General features: G+C 40.7%; 1 protein-coding gene across 3 annotated transcripts in view; it reads left to right on the forward strand.

Annotated features, from left to right (window-relative positions):
- POLR3B (RNA polymerase III subunit B) overlaps nt 1-19,365 on the forward strand; it is a 102,287-nt gene that overhangs the window by 519 nt on the left and 82,403 nt on the right. The window contains exons 1-9 of one of the 3 annotated variants that reach the window (XM_077762005.1): nt 70-2,264; nt 2,827-2,859; nt 5,624-5,680; nt 5,874-5,938; nt 8,604-8,679; nt 11,276-11,376; nt 13,886-13,977; nt 15,149-15,266; nt 17,699-17,807. In XM_077762005.1, coding sequence (XP_077618131.1) covers nt 5,886-5,938; nt 8,604-8,679; nt 11,276-11,376; nt 13,886-13,977; nt 15,149-15,266; nt 17,699-17,807 — 549 coding nt within the window. In that variant the 5' untranslated portion in view covers nt 70-2,264; nt 2,827-2,859; nt 5,624-5,680; nt 5,874-5,885. Of the gene's footprint in view, nt 1-69; nt 2,265-2,826; nt 2,860-5,623; nt 5,681-5,873; nt 5,939-8,603; nt 8,680-11,275; nt 11,377-13,885; nt 13,978-15,148; nt 15,267-17,698; nt 17,808-19,365 lie in introns of those variants that run through there. The other 2 variants (XM_077762003.1, XM_077762004.1) reach the window with 2 other exon arrangements.

Genomic DNA, 19,365 nt, shown 5'->3' on the forward strand with positions numbered 1-19,365 from the left:
GGGTCTCTTCCGGAGCGGGCCGCCGCGTGCACGTGGACGGGCCGAGCGCTGAGGAGCCGGGGAGCCGCGCGCACTCGCTACCTGGGGCCGGGGTCCCCGGTCCCCTTTGGCGTCCATGTGTGTCAGTCAGGGGGCTGGGGCCCCTTCAGTGTGTGCGTGTCAGGACAGGATTGGCCCTCGCGCCCACCTGGTGGGACCTAGTGCACTCTCGCGGGCTAGAGAAGACACCGAGGTCCAGGGAGCCTAGGCCACCTTCGTGTGGGCTCCCGCATTTGCTGCTGGTGGTGAAACCAAATCGTCTGGATCCCGGGCTAGTAATCCTTTTAACCCGGAATTCAAGTTTGGACTTGAGGAGTATTTTGCACGGCCTGAAAGCTTTCTCAGAACGTTTTGAGTGAAAAAAGAAATTGTGTATTTTGGGGCGTAATCCCGTACCTTTCATGAGATAATCATAAGTTAGGGACAACTGCGCCGCCGTGAGCTGCCTGAAGAAGTTCAGCTGTGGACGTAGTTTTATTTTCTGGAAAGGCAATGTAATCCTTCTGGGCCTCAGTCTTTACTGGCCTGGAGTGGGGGGAGCGGAGGAATCGTCAAGGGAAAGCTTTCAGGTAGAGGGAACAGGATACTTAAATCTCGGTAGGTGGGATGGTTGGACAGACCGCCTGATGTTTCCGAGAAACTACTAGAGTGAAGGAAAGTGGAGGAAGAGAGATGAAAAATAGGTCGGTGAGGGTCCTGATTATGAAACGTTTTGACCTTTCACACACCTCTGAAGGAGCTGTGAAATGCTATTGAAGGGAGTAAGCTGGACAGTGACATGGTCAGGGAAATCTATTGGGTTGCAATTATTTCTTATATATTTGACAGGTTAATGAAGTTAATTTTGATTATATCAGATTCAATACATGAATGCCTGCAATAAATACACTGATGATCATCAGGCAATACTGGATTTTTCACTCTTTTTTAAGAGTTAATATTGGGGCACCTGGGTGGCCTGGTTGGTTAAGTGTTTGACCTCACCCAGTCCATGATCTCAGACTTGTGGATTCAAGCCCCACATCCAGCTCTGTGCTGACAGTACAGAGCCTGTAGCGTGCTTCAGATTCTGTATTTCTCTCTGTCTCTCCCCTGCTGTCTGTCTGTCTGTCTCTTTCTCTCTCTCTCTCTCTCAAAAATATTGAAACATTTTTTTAAAAAAAGTTAATATTAAGAGCCAGCATTTACTGACCACTTGCTCTGTGGCAGGCTCATAGGTAACATGGGTTGCGTTATTAAGTTTCTGAAATAAGCACTATTTTCACCCCATTTTGCTAATGAAAGACTTTTGAAGCCCAGAGAGGCTACGTAATGAATCCAGTGCCAGGAAGCTGTTAAGTAGCTGATCTGGATTTTGGACTCTGCCAGTCTGATTTTAGTCTTCATCCTTAAAATGAAGAGACTGCTTCTCCAAAGACAGGAAGGAATAAGCTTAAAGAATTTGTAAATTTTACCTGACTTCGCAGAGCTTTGAAGGGACCAGAATCAAAGTTCCAGGCTGCTTCTGATTCAGGAGTAACCATTCCTTTTCCTCATCACTTTGTCTAATCCACCATCACATCTTTAGGCTCCTGCCTAGTAAATCCATTCAAGTCTGAAGCTTCATTACTGCTCTTCTCCAAGCAAGAACCACTGCCCTGTCCTCTCTTACTTCCTAGACTGCTGACTGGTCTCACTCCAACCTGATCTCTGCTCTGTAGCCAGAGTCAGTTTAAATGATCACGTCGCTCCTTTGGTTAAAATTCTTCAGTCTCTGCCCTGTGCTCTTAGGGCAAAATCTAACATCTTGACCATCTGTTTGCTTCTCCGGCCACTTTTCCCACCACCTTTCCTGTCCTGCCCTGAGATCTTTCTACTCTACTCTGGATTTGTCTCTCATTCCTCATTGTAGATTTACATACAATAAAGTGCAGATACCAAGTGTTCAGTTACATTTGTTTTGACAGTTATGTATACTCAAATAACTACCATTCAGTATAAGATCTAGAACATTTCCGTCGCCCTTCAAAGTTCCCTTGTGAACCCTTTTCAGTTTATTCCCCCAAGCACCTTTATTTAGGTGCTTTATTTAGGACAGAGAAAAGGTGGGGAGAATGGAGAATGAATGAATCCCAAACAGGCTTCATGCCCAGCACAGAGCCCAACACGGCTTGATCCCCCAAGACCCTAGGATCATGACCTGGGCCGAAATCAAGAGGAGGATGCCCACTGACTGAATTACCCAGGTACCTTTTGATTTCTCTCCTCATAGATTAGCTTTGCCTGACTCCCTTCCTTTTTTTTTTTTTTCTTTAGTAAACTTAATTTTTTTTTTTTTTTAGAGTAGTTTCAGGACCATGGCAAAATTGAGAGGAAGTTACAGATCTATATATTCCACAGATCCCCTGCTCCCACATCTCCTCTTTCTTGAGAAATGTTTTTTACCTTCTCCAGGTAGTTTGCTTCCCTCTCTGAGCACTCCTTGCCACCTTTCTTTTTGCTGGACCGGCCTTCTGCTCAGGAGGAGTCACAAGAATAAAAGTATGAAGAGTGCTTGGATCATCAAGAGATTAAAGTATATTCTGTTTAAGAAATCTGTGTGTGTATACATGTATTTGTATGCACGTGCACACACATCTATGATTTCCGTAAAAGTGGTTAACATTTTAAAATTGTTCTTTTCATTTTGATTTATTTTCTTTTACTTTCTGTGGTAAAGTAAGTCATTTTTGGTATATTAAAATAACTTCTTATAAAAATACTGTGATTGCTGGCACAGGGTTCTGATACTTTTGTTTTGGTTCACAGGAAAAATGGAGGCTGCTTCCAGCATTTTTAAAGGTAATTGTTTAACTTTTAATAATAGTGGTTTGTTTTCAGATGAAAAGAGTCAGATTCCTCTTTTTTAAAAGATTAAATGTTTATCGGCAACTAATAATTTTTGACTTTGCACAACAATGTAATTTGTTATATTCTAGAAATACAGGGAATTAGACTATGTCTAAGGTGCTGGTTGGGAGAGTGGTAATATAATTTTAGAGATAGTATGTAGTATGTGCAGTAACAAAGTGGTGTTGGCAAAAGTGGTGATGCTCCAGGTGGTCAGAGAAGGTCTCCCAAAGGAGGTGAGACATAAACCACATCTCAGGACAGGATTTAAGCAAGCTGAAAGGTATAATACTGAGAGCATGCCTTGATAAAAGTGGTGAAGGAGACCTTCCATATCTGTAGGGACCAATGACCAGTCTGTTTGACTGGAATGGATGTGTGGATAGTCACAGGGACTGCTGAGTATAAGGTTAGTCTAGGATTTAATTCAGTTTTCAAGGGCTTATGCTAAGAAATAAGTGGTACCACAGTGTTAGATCACTTGACACCCACTAGGATGGCAGTGATTAAAAAGAAAGGTAACATGTTGATGAGCATGTGGGGAACTTGGAAGTCTCCTGGTGGGAATGTAAAATGTTGCAACTGCTTTGGACAACAGCCTGGCAGGTCCTCAAATGGCTAAACAGAATTACCATGGGATCTAGCAATTTTCCGTATTTACTCAAGAGAAATGATAACACATGTTCACACAAAAACCTATACACAAATGTTCATACTAGCCAAAAAGTGGACACAACCCAAACGACCCTCAACTGATGGATGGGTAAATAATATGGTTTACCCATGCAATGGACTGTTATTTATTTGGCCATGAGAAATCAAGTGCTGATATACTACAGCGTGGATGGGTGCTGAAAGCATGCTAAATGAAAGAATGGAGGCTTGAAAAATGAGTAGAGTCTTCTCTGACTTAGTTCTGTGTTACAGGCAGAAGGGAGAATGCTAAGGGAGTTTTACAGGGGAAGCTGTCAGGCCCAGAGTTCTGACCAGATTTGAAAGCCATGCTAAGGACTTTGGCTTCTCTTTAACAGCAACAGGAAGCTATTTGAGAGGTTTTAAGAAGAGTGACCAGGAATGAAATAAAGTGGTAATAGGGTCAAGGGAAGGCTTTTTTTTTTTTTAGTTATAACTTTTTTTTTTTTTAAAGAAACTATATCTAAGCAGAGGAGAAAGGGCGGTATTTATGATTCAAAAAAGAGAACACAACTGGTGGCACAAAGTCCAAGAAGAGATTGAGGGTTCAATAGAGAATAAGACTGGTTATTTCATTCATTCATTCATTCAAAGCTGGGATTCTCCTTTGCTTGGAACACCTTGAAATCTATTCATCTAGGAATAAAGGTACGAGGATTTTAGTACATAACTGAAGACGGGAACACCAAGCTTATGAGGCTGCCAGTGCTGTTGGCCAACAGAATCAAGACTCTATCAAGACTCTGTTCTTGGGCTGGGGTGACAACAGTGAAGGGGGACAAACATACTTAGTTTTGTACAAGTACCAAATTGGGGGTGTTTGCCTTGATAGCATTTTTCTGTGAAGATAAAAATTACCTTTTGTGTTTTAGTTGACGAGTCTGTAAGGTGGCTTTGATTTTTTTAATAGTGGTGGTGTAACATCACGAGTGAGGGAGGCAGGAACCCGCGGTGTGCTGGGCAGACTGTTGAGAACATTGTCCGTGAGTTCAGGGTGCCTGTGTTAGAAGGAACACTGACCAACCGGAGCACACGCCCGGGAGCAGGCCATCTGCTGTGATGGGTCCAGAAGGTGGGCATGTGAGACATAGTTGAATAGTTCCTGTTTGCCTGGACATCACATCATGAAGAGGAGATAGAGTAAATCAACAGACTGTTGAGAGCAGTAAATAAACAGACTTTCTCTCCAGAAGGACAGTTAAATCCAAGGACTGGAAACTGGAATTTTTCCCCCAATAATTAGGACTGCTTCTAAAAAAAAAAATTTTTTTTTTGACATTTATTTATTTATTTTTGAGAGAGTGAGACAGAGCATGAGTGGGGGAGGGGCAGAGAGAGAGGGAGACACAGAATCCAAAGCAGGCTCCAGGCTCTGAGCTGTCAGCACAGAGCCTGATGTGGGGCTCGAACCCACAAACTGTGAGGTCACGACCTGAGCTGAAGTTAGACACTTAACCAGCTGAGCCCCCCAGGCACCCCAGGACTGCTTCTAAATGGGATGGTTTCTTTGTAAGCCAGTGAAATCCCAAAAAGGAAGTGTAATTAAAGCAAAGGCTCTGTAATTATGTGTTAGGAATGTTCTAGCACTGCTGAACTCATTGTGCTTGGAGATTAATATTTTTAAAAAATAATATATATGGTCTTTTTAAATTCTAACATTTAGAGTCTGTTAACGTTTCAGTGTTTTCGATAGCAGGACACGTCGTATCTCTGCAAATTCAAAGTAGGCAGAGAAAATCTTGCCTTATTTGTTAGCTTATGGGGAGTCATTAGGTATGTTCAATACTCCTATCCTGAATTCCACGTGTTGGGTTGATTCCCAAGGAGGAAAATTTGAGAGTGTATTAGTTGGATAGAGGAGAAATGGAATGAGGACACATATGAGTTAAGGTCTACTAAGTGAAATTTACGTTTTTTCCCCCTCTCTTCGGTTTTGAGAAAAATCTGAAGATAATCTGTGGTTAGTCAGTGACATAGGATGTTGTTTTGTCACTAACCTGCTTTTTATTTTTTGTGCATTTAGGTGAAAGGCCTTGTGAAACAGCATATAGATTCATTCAACTATTTCATCAACGTGGAGGTAAGCAGCAGGGCCTAGAAGCAGAGAGAGGGGTGCCTGGCTGGCTCAGTTGGTGGAGCATGCGACTCTTGATCTCAGGGTTGTGAGTTGGAGCCCCACGTTGGATGTGGAGCCTACTTAAAAAAGAAAAAAAAGTAGAGAGGAGAATTGATGGAAGCTGGAGATGTTCCTAATGGTGTTCTTTTCACTACAGATAAAGAAGATAATGAAAGCCAATGAAAAGGTTACAAGTGATGCTGACCCCATGTGGTACTTGAAGTAAGGAATCAACTATTCTTGATTTGCTACTTTGATTACGTCTAACATTTTTTAAAGTAAATGTGGTTGTTAACTCTATGAAAATAACTCTCCTTATCTGCTTAGTAAGAAGGTAATTATCAAGCGCTTGATTTTTAATCAGTAAGCTAATTATAACAAGTAGAGTAATGGTTGAAAAGTACTGAAACTATTAGGTTTAAACATCTTATAAAACAATTTTGAACTTCAAGAAAAGTTACTGAAGATGGGGCGCCTGGGTGGCTCAGTTGGTTAAGTGTCCGACTTCGGCTTACATCATGATCTCACGGTTCATGGGTTCGAGCCCCACGTCAGGCTCTGTGCTGACAGCTAGCTCAGAGCCTGGAGCCTATCTTCACATTCTGTGTTTCCCTCTCTCTGACCCTCCCCGGCTCACACTGTCTCTTGCTCTCGCACGTGCTCGCTCTCTCTCTTTCTCTCTCAGAAAAAAATAAAAAACATTAAAAATTACTGAAGATTACTTCTCAGTGACAGAGCTCCAGGTTCTCCTTCGTGCAGCCTCTGCTAATGTTAACATCGTACAGAAACATACCACAATGAGCAGACCCAAGAGGTTGGCACTGATGATAATACCATCAACTAATCCGCATGTCTTATTTCAAGTTTTCCCACTCAGGTCTTTTTTCAGGCCCTGGATGCCGTCCAGAGCCCTACGTGACCATTAGTTCTCAGGTCTCCTTAGTCCCTCCCAGCCTGTGACCGTTCCTCACGCTTCCTTGGTCTTTTATCACCTTGTCACTTTTGAAGAATTCTGATCCATCGTTTTGTAGGAAGCCCTTCAATCTGAGTTTGTATGGTGTTTGCTCATGATTTGATTGGGTTGTGCATTTTTGGCACAGAAGTAACATTTTGTGCCATTCTCACGGCGTATCAGGGTGCAGGTGTCAGTGTATTTTACTATTGGTGGTTTTAACTTTGTTCCCTTGATTGAGGTGGTATATGTGGGTTGGTCCACTGCAAAGTTACAATTTTTCCTTTTGTAATGAGTACCTTAGGGGGAGACCCTTTGATTGATACTTGCAAATACCTACTAACTGTCGCCTGCAAGGACGGCTCTCATAACAGTTCTGTGTGTTTGCCTGTTGCTGAGGCTTTCTTGCCGTCATTCCTTAATCCAGTAATACTGGAATTCTATTGTAAGGAAGAGCTTTTTCTTCCCTTTATTTATCTCTCTAACTTTATCATATGAATATGAACTCCTTTATATTTTAATTTATGGATCATAATCCAGCAGTATCATTTTATTACTTAACTCGTCCCAGCTTTGGCCATGAGAGAGGCTTCAGGTTGACTGCCACGACCTTCTGGCACACTGCCGCTCCGTTTCAAGCACTCCTTTACTTTCTGGCACCATGAGATGTGGTTGATCTGGTATTTTCCCTGTCCTAACCTGGAATCCACTATTTTTCCAAGGAGCCTTTGTCCCTTTTTTTTTTTTTTTTTTTTGGACAATCATATTTAAAAACCAGGGTAGGGATACTAAAGCCTTGGTAGGCAGAGTAAGGAAATATATGTATATATACTAACCTGTACACCAACACATCAGTTTTTCTATAGCCTACTCATTTACATGTATTTTAAAAACCCGGTGTACAGACACCTCCTATTTCAGTCCACCTCTACAGGACTCATTCTAACTAACCTCTTTCCTTATTTGTAACTTCTGTGCCTCAACCTGGCTCTCGTCCACTCTGTTTTTACTTTATTCAGTCCTAGAATATATATAGTTTGAGAATAGCTTATTCATACCTCTGTGAGAATAAAATTAGAGTACGATATCTGTATATTGCTTTTTTGTCTTTATCTTTACAACATCCAAGCAACATACTGTTTCTAAAGCAGCTTAGATTTGTTGTTTCCTTTCCCACCTTCTTAGGTCAGTTTCTTATCCATTGGTAAGGCCGGAAGGTTTGTATGCCATTTTGGGTCTCCTTCTGCATCCTGGTAGGTTTTAATTATGCATTTAACTTTTTGAGTATGTGAAACATGGTGTTAAGTGTGAGAGCTATAGAAAAAAGTATTTTCGGGAAATTGTCACTTCCCTTCCAGTTCTTTTCCACCCTGTTGCCAGACTCCCAGTAGGTAACCAGTCTCCTTAGTTTCTGTTTTCTCCTATGTTTCTTTTGCCATAATGAGCTTATAACAGATGGTTCCTGACTAGCAGTGCTTCGGCATAACAATTTTTCAACTTTATGATGGTGTGAAAGTTATATGCATTCAGTAGAAGTTGTACTTTGAATTTTCTACTTAATCTTTTCAACTTATGTTGGGTTTATTGGGCTGTTAGCCTGATGGTAAGTCAAGGAAAAGCTGTATCTTTTTTTCCTCTTATAATTTCTTCTTTCTTACATGATTAGTAACTCTTTTTCATTAAATAATCATCTTTAGGAAGCTGTCTTTCCAGTATTTTTTAAAAGTAATTTCTTTAAAAGTATTTTGATAGTATTTTCTCCTTTGTAGACCTATACATACTACCATTTCAAGATCTCTAATTATAATTTTTAATTTATCATTCTTAGCAAGGTAAGTATTTGTCAAAGTGTAATCCTTGCATTTGGGAGGAAAATAGCTTGTTTACATGTTCGTTGAAAAAGTATAATTGGTAATGGAATAATTTCCTTTTCAGATATCTTAATATCTATGTCGGGCTTCCTGATGTTGAAGAAAGCTTCAATGTAACTAGGCCAGTATCCCCCCATGAGGTAATTATCTACCTTACTACGATTGAACTTGTTTGCCTTAACTCAGGGTTTGTGCCCTTAATATATGCTCTTGAAATGACTTTAAAAAAGGGAAAAAAATTTCTTATGAGATAAAGGTAACCAAAATAGCACTTGTATTATGCTATATTAGGAGACTATTCTGCACTATTTAATTTGTCATTTACTCCAAGTTAACCTGTGCTGTTATTTAAGTGTGCCTCCGGTTCATGTCCTGTTCTGAGCTTTTGAGCAGCTGCCCTCATTCTCTGCCCCAGCCAGCCACTTGTGCCTGGTACTGTGGGCTGTCCATCTGCATAGGTGACTGAGCATATGTTTTGAGGGTCAGCAGGTATTGTGTTAGGCAGAGGAGACCAAGGACCGGGGCTCACAGACCATTAGAAGAAATGGGTTGGAAGAAAATTTATATATCAGGATTTTAGCAGAGCTACAGGGCTCTGGAACAGGTCTATTGGCTTTTAACACATTCTAGATTCTTCTTGAAATTCTTCTACTTAGTGTCTATAATTGGGAATTGGTTCAGGAAAGAAAATTATTTTTGTAGATTTATCTAGTTTGTGTTGATGTAGAAGCAATTAGGGAAGGTAGCAGGGGAATCTTTATTAAACAGGTAAGTTGTTAGAAAGTTAGGGTTGTTGTCTGAGCATCGTTAAACAGGAAGTACAGTCAAGTAACCAGACATTTCACACAGGTAAATTTTGGTGTTACTTAATCACTGAGTTTCAAGTGTCAGTTGAACATGTATTTTGTGCCTCAGCATTGAGAGATCTACAAAAGAAATGAGACCCTCTCCTTCCTCAGGGAGCTCATACGCTCGTGGAGAGAGTAAACTAACAAAATACGTCAAACAAACACCAGGGTTTGCACACTTGCCAGCCTAGAAGGATAGGGAAGGTACAGTAAGTGAAGTGTTGAAGTTTGGAATGTTGGAAAATGTGTGCACCAGTTTGGTTTTCCCTGTTTCCCCATTCCTTCTCCATTTGCTGGAGTTTTCCATTTTTTTAAGAAGTAGTTAGCCAATTAGCAAATTCCAAGTCTCTTCTGAATTAGATCACTGAGTGTGAGAAGAGAGAAGACAAAGAAGTTTGAAGTAGTTCAAGAAGCCGGAGGCCGCAGTTGTCATAATTATTCTTCCTGATGTTGGAGAAACAATACGAGCATCATTGCAGTTAGACAGGGCACAAGCTTCTTGGAGGGATTTTGATCCTTGGAGAAATGGGGAGAGTCGGAGAGCAGGTGGGGGGGCAGTCAGGGGACCCACAGCAGGAGTGGGGGGGGGTCACTGCTGCAGACCCCCCAGCACCGCCCACTCCTGTGATAACAGAGGCTGAGGGGGCAGAGGGAGCTCATGGGAGTAGTTTGGGGCCTGTGGAGAGGGTCCTCGTGTTTACCACATCTGTCGAACTTCATTTCCACTTCAAGGAGAGGAGTTCGTTAAAACACACAAATGTTTACCTATCATGATGTTACATTAGATTTTTTAATAAAAATGAGATTCTGTCTGTAAGGTAGCCCATACCAGGTACTATTCTAAAAATATGTACTTATACTCTTGGGACTTAATATGCTTCTCATTCCCATTGTACATAGGAGGAGCCAAGATGCAGAACTGCAGTGACAGGGCCAGTGTTGGGGCAGAGGCAGCGGGGTGTACACTCTGCCTCCAGGCCACATTGCCTTCGGTGTGGCCTGAAGGAGGCAGCGGAATCTAATTAATATAAAATAAGCAATTTTTTATTCATCAGTAGTAGGAGTATCTAATATTTCAGATTGCAGGCACTGGGAAAGAAAGGCAGGAAAAGTTTAAACCTAACTGCCTTTGGTTCAGTTGAAGCCAGAGAGAGGATTCAGTACCATGAATTTCTATGGTTGATGTTAAGAGAGGTCTTCTTTTCAAGAGTATAATCCACCTGAGGACCATCAGTAAAACAGGAAAGTTGTTGAAGATTTTGGTGGGGTTTGCTGTGTCTGATCATGACTCAGGTAAGGGCATCATTTAGCGAGTCATCACCTCATTCAGCTAAGGCACACACCAGTAATTTCTAAAGTTCCCCAAATGATTCAGAAATTGTAATATGATGCGATGAATTATTTGTGTTCTATAAGATACCACTTGTTAAGGAATTTTCATGATTCAGTTTACTTGGCGAATAAAAGGAAGTAGAGTTTATATCTTTTAGTTTCTGGATGTGTATACTTTAGATATTATATCATTTGTTAAGCACACTGATTACTTTCCATGGACCCAGTTTTCAAAGAAGGGTGTCATTGTTTCAAAGATGAGGGACAGACCGGTGATGGCGTCAGATAGAAGAAAGTCAGCACCAGATTTATTGTTCCATTTCTAGGCTGGTAAGGCAGCGATGCTGTGGGGATGTCTAGATCAGTGGCCAGCATCATTCCTCCTGGAGAAGGCAGGCTCCTCACTCCCAGTGCTCTCAAGGCAGCACATGGAACAGCTCAGTTCAGCATAGGCCATATTTCTACTAGAGGTAGAGCTCTTGGACGCTTCAGGACCGCTTCTTTCAGGACCCCCGTTTCAGGAACGGGGAACATTGACTGTCTGATTCTTTTTCAGTGCCGGCTGCGGGACATGACATACTCTGCCCCCATCACAGTGGATATTGAATATACCCGAGGCAGCCAGAGGATCATCCGTAATGCCTTACCCATTGGCAGGTGAGAAATGACGTCTGAGTTAGAGCCACACTGCCCTCATTATAGCCCTGTGGGGTGACCTTAAGCAGGTGCTACAGTTCCATTTTCCCCATTTCCTCATGTGAAAAATGTGGGAAGTGGTGCCTACTTCATGAGAGTCTTTTCTGGGGATCTAGTGAGTCAGCCCAGACAGAGTGCTTGAGCAGTGTCCAGTGCAATGCTGTGGTTGTTGTTTTTAACTGTGAGATCTTTTCTGTAAAGCTAAGGAAAATACTTCCATTTCCTCCTGAAATCCAGACTGTTGGGGAACCGTTAGATAAGATAGCATTTCAGTGAATTCCCCTGGGCTGGTCTTTGTGGTGGATTCATGTGTATTTTAAGATTGGGTTTTCTTGGAATTTTAGCAGTTTCTGCTATAGTAGTATTTAAGGGAGAAGTTACTGATTTGCCTAAAACAGGCTGGAAATGATAGATTACATCTGCTAGCATTGTTGCAGTCTGCTTTTCCTAACTAGGGAATATACAGACTCACCTGTAGAAATGGACAAAACCCACAATATTGGGAATTTGATAATGGTGTTGGACTTTAAACCTAGTGCAAATAATTCCTGCCCAAGTGTTTTATTCACCCTTCAGAAGTGCTAAGGGCTTGATAAATGTCCGCGGGTTCAGAGAATATGCACCAGCTGCTGGTCACTTGTCATACACTCCGCTGGGTAGTCCGGTAAATAGAAGATACGTAGGTACAACTCCTGTTGGCTGTCTTCATTCCCAGCTGCCCTGGGAGGTAGGCTTGAATAACTGTGGTACCATTTGGTAAGTGCTGTTATAGGTTCAGAGTGATGGAAACATACAGGTTTAACAAATCCTTCCCCTATAGTGTCCTAAAGGAAGGATGCTCTTTGTATTGCTTCTGTCCTCATTCTTCAGTCAGGGAAATAAGTTGGGATATTAGAATATTCATCTTTGTTTTAGCAGGACTGTGGATCAGTTGTAAGACCTTCTCCCTTTCTCATATATGGACCATAGTGTGTCCAGTTAAATCTTGGATCATTAATAAATTATTACCCAGATTGAATATTGTGAAGGGAAGACCAGAGACACAGGAGCAAAGCATAACTAGTACATTTTAGGATTTAAATCACAGTTAAGAGGAGGCAGGGAAGGGCATGCATATAACTAGTATTTGGTGAACACCTGCTGTGTGCAGACTCGGGGTAGATGATAGCATTTGTTATATTCCTTAAAGTGACCTTTGTGAATTAGAGTGCTCATATGTTCCATGCACTATCTACATTACAGACATTACCTTGTGTAAGTGTTGTGTGCGCTCTGTTTGAGCTAAAAAGATTTCCATTTAATCCAAGTACTGTTCCTAACTTGGTAACAAATTAAATAGCAGATGAGAACATTTGCTGCAAAGTCAAAGCCCCCCCTCAACTCCCCCAGTCTCCTTCCCAACCTTTGACCATTTCTCTTATTCTGGTGGCCATCCCAGCCAGGTCTTTAAATGGTATGTTTATACCTTTATTTCTTGGTACATCAGCGTTAGACACGATTTATTAAAAAGTCTGAATTTCTCTGTTTTTGCCTGAAAATATCCTTACGTGGACCTCCTTCTGAATGAAGACTTCACAGAACGCACAAAAGCTTGATGGGGACTTGGGGGCACTCTGCACGTGCCCCTCCGCTCTCCTCTAATTGCAGGTGTGCGGCCATCTGTCCAGTCACCTCCCCTTGTTGGCAAGCGGCCTTTCTTCTCTTTGGCTTTTAAATCTTTGATGATTGTATCTTGACTGCCGTGTGTTTTGATGTGACGTTCCTTTTATGTATTCTGAGTAGATAGGATTGTGTGGGTTTATGGCGTTCATACGTTTTTGAAAGTCCGTAGCCGCTACACTCTCTTTGAATAGGACATCGTGCCCATTGTGTGTGTTTTCCATCCAGAATCTGATTAGATGTCTGTGAGACCTTTTCACTCTGTCCTTCCCTGTCTGTTATACTCGCTCATACATTCCTTCTCTTTGTCTTTCTGAAACATGTTCTCAATAATTTCTTCAGCGCTCTCTTTTTTTTTTTTTAATTCAATACTTCTGTCTGCAGCAGTGGCAGATCTATTATTTGGCCTATTCCTAGATTTTTAAATTGATATTTTTCACATAGAAGTCTTGTGTAGTTCTTTCTTAAGATTGCCTGGTAAGTCCTGATAGTCTTGTTTCTTGCATTATGATTCATTGTGGTATTTCTACGTAACAAATGAGGGTTCCCCCATGTTGACCATGAATGAAGACCTGCTGCCGTTCTGAAGACCACCAAAATCTGTGTGCCAACTTCAAGGAAAACCAGCATTGGAGTTTTTGTTACCTGAATGAGAAGAGCACTGTACCTGAGGAAATACTTCATTTCACTTGGCTCTTAATGTAACTACCCCTCCTGTGCCTTTTCTAAAAAGTCATAGACAAATGCAGACCCCTTGGTGACATTTTGCCCCTGACCGTCTTTATGTGATATTATCTTTTATTTTTCACAGAATGCCCATAATGCTGCGGAGTTCAAACTGTGTTCTAACAGGGAAGACGCCTGCAGAGTTTGCCAAACTGAACGAATGTCCTTTAGATCCAGGTATGTGTGGTTCCTGGATTGCTTGCCCCGCCCCCAGTCCTTTGTTGGACTTTCTTTTGCTTTAACATTTTTTTCTCAAAAACAATACCTACCTCTCTGCTTTATAATAACCTTGGACAAAACTCTGTTCACAAAACATCTGGAAATTTGGCTTCAACTTTATTCTTTAAGTCGACATTTTTAAAAGGTATACTGCTTCCTCTTTTATTTCAGGTTTAAAACTTTAACACTCCAAGAGGTGATTTATTGTTATGGTTTATCAGACTTTGTCTCTACTCCCTGGTTTCTTTTGGTATGCCTAGAAATTAAAGAATAATCTTATGAACTTACTTATTTAGCTAGTTGGAAAAAAGTTCACTTCAAGCTATTTTAAATGCAGTAAAGGGGCAAAAACCAAAAGTCTTGTTAAAAATTAAAAAATATATATATATGTTTGTACTTATTTCTAGGCAGTTTATTTTGTAAAGTTTCAAGCTTAATACGTAACAGAAAAAATATTTAATTCCTTAATTCATGTTTCACATTGAATGTTTCACATTGTAGTTGTTTTACTCTATTCCTTTAAAGTTACACTGGTGTAGAATCACGGAAGATTTTGGAAAGAGGTTAACAAAGAACATGACTTTCCTAGACTGTAACAGAGTGTTGCATAAGTTAAATATATTGCTTTTTTTGTTTATATTCTGAAATTAAAATGAAGTCCACTTTATCTTATTCTGAATTACATGCATTAAAAGCTATGATAATGTTTTATGGGTTTTGTTGAGTATAGGAATTTTAGGAAACATAATCCTGGTCTACTGTTGTCACTGATATGTTAGAAAAGTTAGGGCAGTTTTGAATTTATATTGAAGATTGTTGGTTATTTCTGTGCTTAAGAAATTTGAAGACTGATTTATTTAACATGGTGTTTATTCATTTACCTCTTGTGTCTGTCAGGTGCTGATGGTATGTACGCCAGTAAGATCTGTTCCCTGGCCTCGAGTTTATTTTCTTGTTGCACATTTTTATAAAATCATTTGCTGATACGGTTATCAATTCATAAAACAGTTATCAGCAAGCCCCTTCTAACTAAGTGTTGGTCAGCGCCATGGAGCAGGAGATCACGGTCATTACAAATCACACTGTCAAATGAATAGGTGGTGAAACTTTCCTTGTTTGCTTTTGGCAGGTGGCTACTTCATTGTTAAAGGAGTAGAAAAAGTGATTCTTATCCAAGAGCAGCTATCAAAGAATAGGATCATTGTGGAGGCTGACAGGAAAGGGGCAGTTGGTGCTTCAGTTACCAGGTACGGAACAGAGATGGTATTAACGGAATTATCAGTATTTCTTAACATCATATGATTGTCTTTCAGGACAGAGGTAGCCGGTTATGTCTGATAACAGACAGCAAAGTACTTATCTAACTATTCAATTTATTGTGTGAGGCTGTAAGCACGGTGTATTGATTTAAATTTAGTGATGAAAAGTGTGTGAGACCTTGGTCGGAAAGCCACTAGTTATTTTATTCAAGTTGAGTTTTGTTGCAGTAAAGGAATTTTGAAAAAAGTAATATAAAGCCACTCTTCAGTTTTTTGTGTTGTTTTTAGTCTTTGATCATTTTACGTGTGTATTCCTATATTGAATATAATCAGATTATTTTATATTTAATATTTTATGGATTCTGTCATGGACTTAACATCTTACTGTTAGTTTTCTTAACTGGCCTCTTTCACAGCGTACTCCTTTTTCTACAACAGCATCTCTTGTATTCCTATAATTTCTTTTCGCCGATTTATTATCATAGGTATCTTGAAATTTGTAAATTAATGAATTCTGGGAATAAAAAAAATCGTAGCATAGTTGTGGTGTCCATATACAATAGAGTTTGCCTTCTGATGACCTGTAATGAACTGCTTCACTCAGACTTTAAAAATTTCACTTTCTGATGGAGGGACAGCCAACAATAATGGCCATTTATTGAGCAGTTAGTAGGAGCCAAGCAGAGGTACCAGTGCTCTACCTTTTTTGTCCCCTCAGCCCTCCAAGTTAAGTGGCATTCTCTCCATTTTACTGCTGAGTAATAGGCCTTGGGCTTGGGGTCCAGCTGATCAGAAGAGGTAGCCAGCATTTTAACCCAGATCTAATAATTCTGCAATCCATGTCTTCCTATTTTACACAACTTTTTGGAGCCAGGGAATTGGTATTTGAATCCCAAAGTTGTTCAGTAGCTATGAGGGACTTGGGTGGGTAGTTACACATCTTCTCTAAGCCTTTGTTTCCTCATATGTGATTTGGAGACACACGTTAAAGTAAATGTTAGAATGGAGGACAGTATAAGTGCCGTGAGGATGTAGCATAACATGCAGGGTATGTAGCAGGCGGCGATCAGTAGGAGTTACTCTTGTGGCTAATTAAGCTTGGAACTGTTTTTGGTTTTTTTTAATGTTTATTTTTGAGAGAGAGAGAGAGAGAGCAAGCTGGGAGGGGCAGAGGGACAGGGAGACATAGAAGCCGAAGCAGCTCCAGGCTCTGAGCTGTCGGCACAGAGCCCAGTGCAGGGCTCAACCCTGCAAACTGCAAGATTACAGTCTTAGCCAAAGTCGGACACTTAACCAGCTGAGCCACCCAGGTGCCCCTGGTTTTGGTTTTTAAATTTTTTTTAAGTTAATTAATTAATTTTAAGAAAGCAGTCACTCCCTTTCTCTCACTTAAAATCATACAAGGTAAGAGAAAGGGACGGAAAACCCAACTTACTGGCTACCTTATTTTTTATTTTATTTATTTCATTTTTTTAATGTTTTTTACTTATTTCTGAGAGAGAGAGAGAGAGAGAGACAGAGACAGCGTGAACAGGGGAGGGTCAGAGAGAGAGGGTGACACAGAATCTGAAGCAGGCTCCAGGCTCTGAGCTGTCAGCACAGAGCCCGATGTGGGGCTCAAACCCACGAACCGTGAGATGATGACCTGAGTTGAAGTCAGACACCCAATTGACTGAGCCACCCAGGCGCCCCATTTAATTTATTTTTTAAGTTTATTTATTTTGAGAGAGAAAGAGCGTGCATGCATGTGAGTGAGTGAAGGACAAAAAAGGGAGAGGGGAAGGGAGAGAGAATCCCAAGCAGGCCCTTTACTGTCAGCACAGAACCCAGCACGGAGCTCAAACCCATGAACCATGAGGTCATGACCTGAGCCAAAACCAAGAGTCAGATGCTTAACCGACTGAGCCACCCAGGTGCCCCAGAAATGTTTTTGAATCCATTTAGAATTTTGTAGCTAATAGAGATACCAATAAAAGCAGATTTCTTAGTTTCTTTTGGCTTCAACGTATAGTAAGAGTGTAGACATATTTTATTGAATTGTTAATTTAAACACTCCTAGATATAGGGCCTCATTTTGAGGTTTATCTTTGGAGATGTATAAAATTGCTCATGAATATACTCCACACCGAATCAAAGCAGTTCAGGTGGAATCGAAGTGAAGTAGATCAGAATGAATTGGTGAGTGTCACTCATTGACCCACAAAAATTCCACCGTAATCTCAAAGCTAAAGGGACATTGTAGTGATTTTAAATATTCATGGAAGTGACAAGTTGTACATCTTTAAAAGGCATCTGTTAGGAAGGACCTTATAGATCGTTATTGATTGGTGAACATTATTGATGAATGATCATTGCTGTTGCATGTGACTAGCCTGAAACCAGGCCAGGACATAGTTCAACCAACTTTTGTTTCCTTGTAGCTCCACCCATGAGAAAAAGAGCAGAACCAATATGGCTGTGAAACAAGGTCGATTTTATTTGCGACACAATACTTTGTCAGAGGATATTCCCATTGTAATCATATTTAAGGTAAGGCTGCAGGTACCTACTGGAAATTGTAAGGAGTCTTTCTCTGGTTTGTTTTCATAATGTGATTAGAAATTTGGAGGGTAAGGAGTTTTAGGAATAGATTTGTGGCATAGATAAGTTATAGATATGTAATGTATTTTAAACTGAAAGCTACTAAGATTGGGATTCGGATATTAAAAATTGCTATTTTTTACTAGCTACAAAATAAAAAAGTCTACAAAAGGTTATATAGTAAAAAATAAACCTTCCACCCACCTGTACCTAACCACCTAGTTGCTCTACCCAGGGACACCACTGTTCCTGGTTTCTTGTGCATCTTTCTGAAGATAGTCTATGCCTGTATCAGCACATGGTTTTGTTCTGGTTTTTTACATTCATTGCGCATCATTTTTCACTTAGCTTGTTTTCTTTTTTGTAACTTCTATCTTGGAGATTGTGTGACATGAGTAGTTGAAACAGACCTACCACCTTCTTTTTGATGAACTATCCCACTACGGCTGCACAGTAGTTTACTTACTCATCCCTTTGTCAGTGGATACTCACATCTCTTGCTCTTACAGAACTGCTGTAAGAGGGGCAGGGCTATCTGTAGGCTGAATTCCTCACAGTGGACTTTTCGTTGTGTGGGTTTTTTTTGTTTGTTTGTTTGTTTTTTAGTGTTTATTTTTGAAAGAGAGAATGTGCATGTGGGAAGGGCAGAGAGAGGGAAAGGGGGACAGAGGAGCGGGCTCCATTTCTCACAGCAGAGAGCCTGATGGTGGGGCTGGAACCCACAAACTGTGACATCACAACCTGAGCCAAAGTCGGGTGCTTAACCAATTGAACCATCCAGGCAACCCCCAAGTTTGTTTTTTTTGTGGACTTGGGGAGTCTGGTGTGTTTCTACATAAATACGAATCTTTAAAATTGATTTTTTTTAGCTTGTTTATGAACTGGTGACTTAAAACCCAAAAGATATTTTCACTCAGAAATTATGTTTAAATGGTACATACTTGTTAGATGACCGCACAGCGGCCCATTTAACCTGCTCTGGGACCTAAATGTTCCCCACATTTTATGAACGCTTGTAGCATTAGTCATTAAGCAAAATGCAATAACAAGTTATGCGATATACTTGACCCTCAGCATTTGCACTTGCCAGTTCTCCTACTTGCTAAAATTTAGTTGTGACCCTGAAATCATCATTAGTGGTTTTACAGTTATTCACGGATATGCACAGGCTCAGAGCAGTGACAGATTTGGAGTCCCCAAGCTCTACGTTCCCAGCTGAGGTTGAAGAAGGTGACAGCCTGCCTTCTTGTTTCTGCTCTCAAGCTGTAAGCAGGTGCCCTTACAGTGGTCTGTTTGGTGCCACGTTTTTTCACACTTTTGTGGTTTTTGGGGGGGGATTTTGCTATTTAAAATGGCCCCCAGGCCTGGGACTGAAGTGCTGTCTAGCTTTTCAAAGCGCAGGAAGGCTGTGATGTGCCTTATGGAGAAAATACATGTGTCAGATAAGCTTCGTTCAGGCATGAGTTAAGTTCTCTTGGCCATGAATTCAGTGCTGATGAGTCAACAA

This window comes from Crocuta crocuta, unplaced genomic scaffold, assembly GCF_008692635.1.
Source record: "Crocuta crocuta isolate KB4526 unplaced genomic scaffold, BGI_CrCroc_1.0 scaffold193, whole genome shotgun sequence".
Taxonomy (NCBI): Eukaryota; Metazoa; Chordata; class Mammalia; order Carnivora; family Hyaenidae; genus Crocuta; species Crocuta crocuta.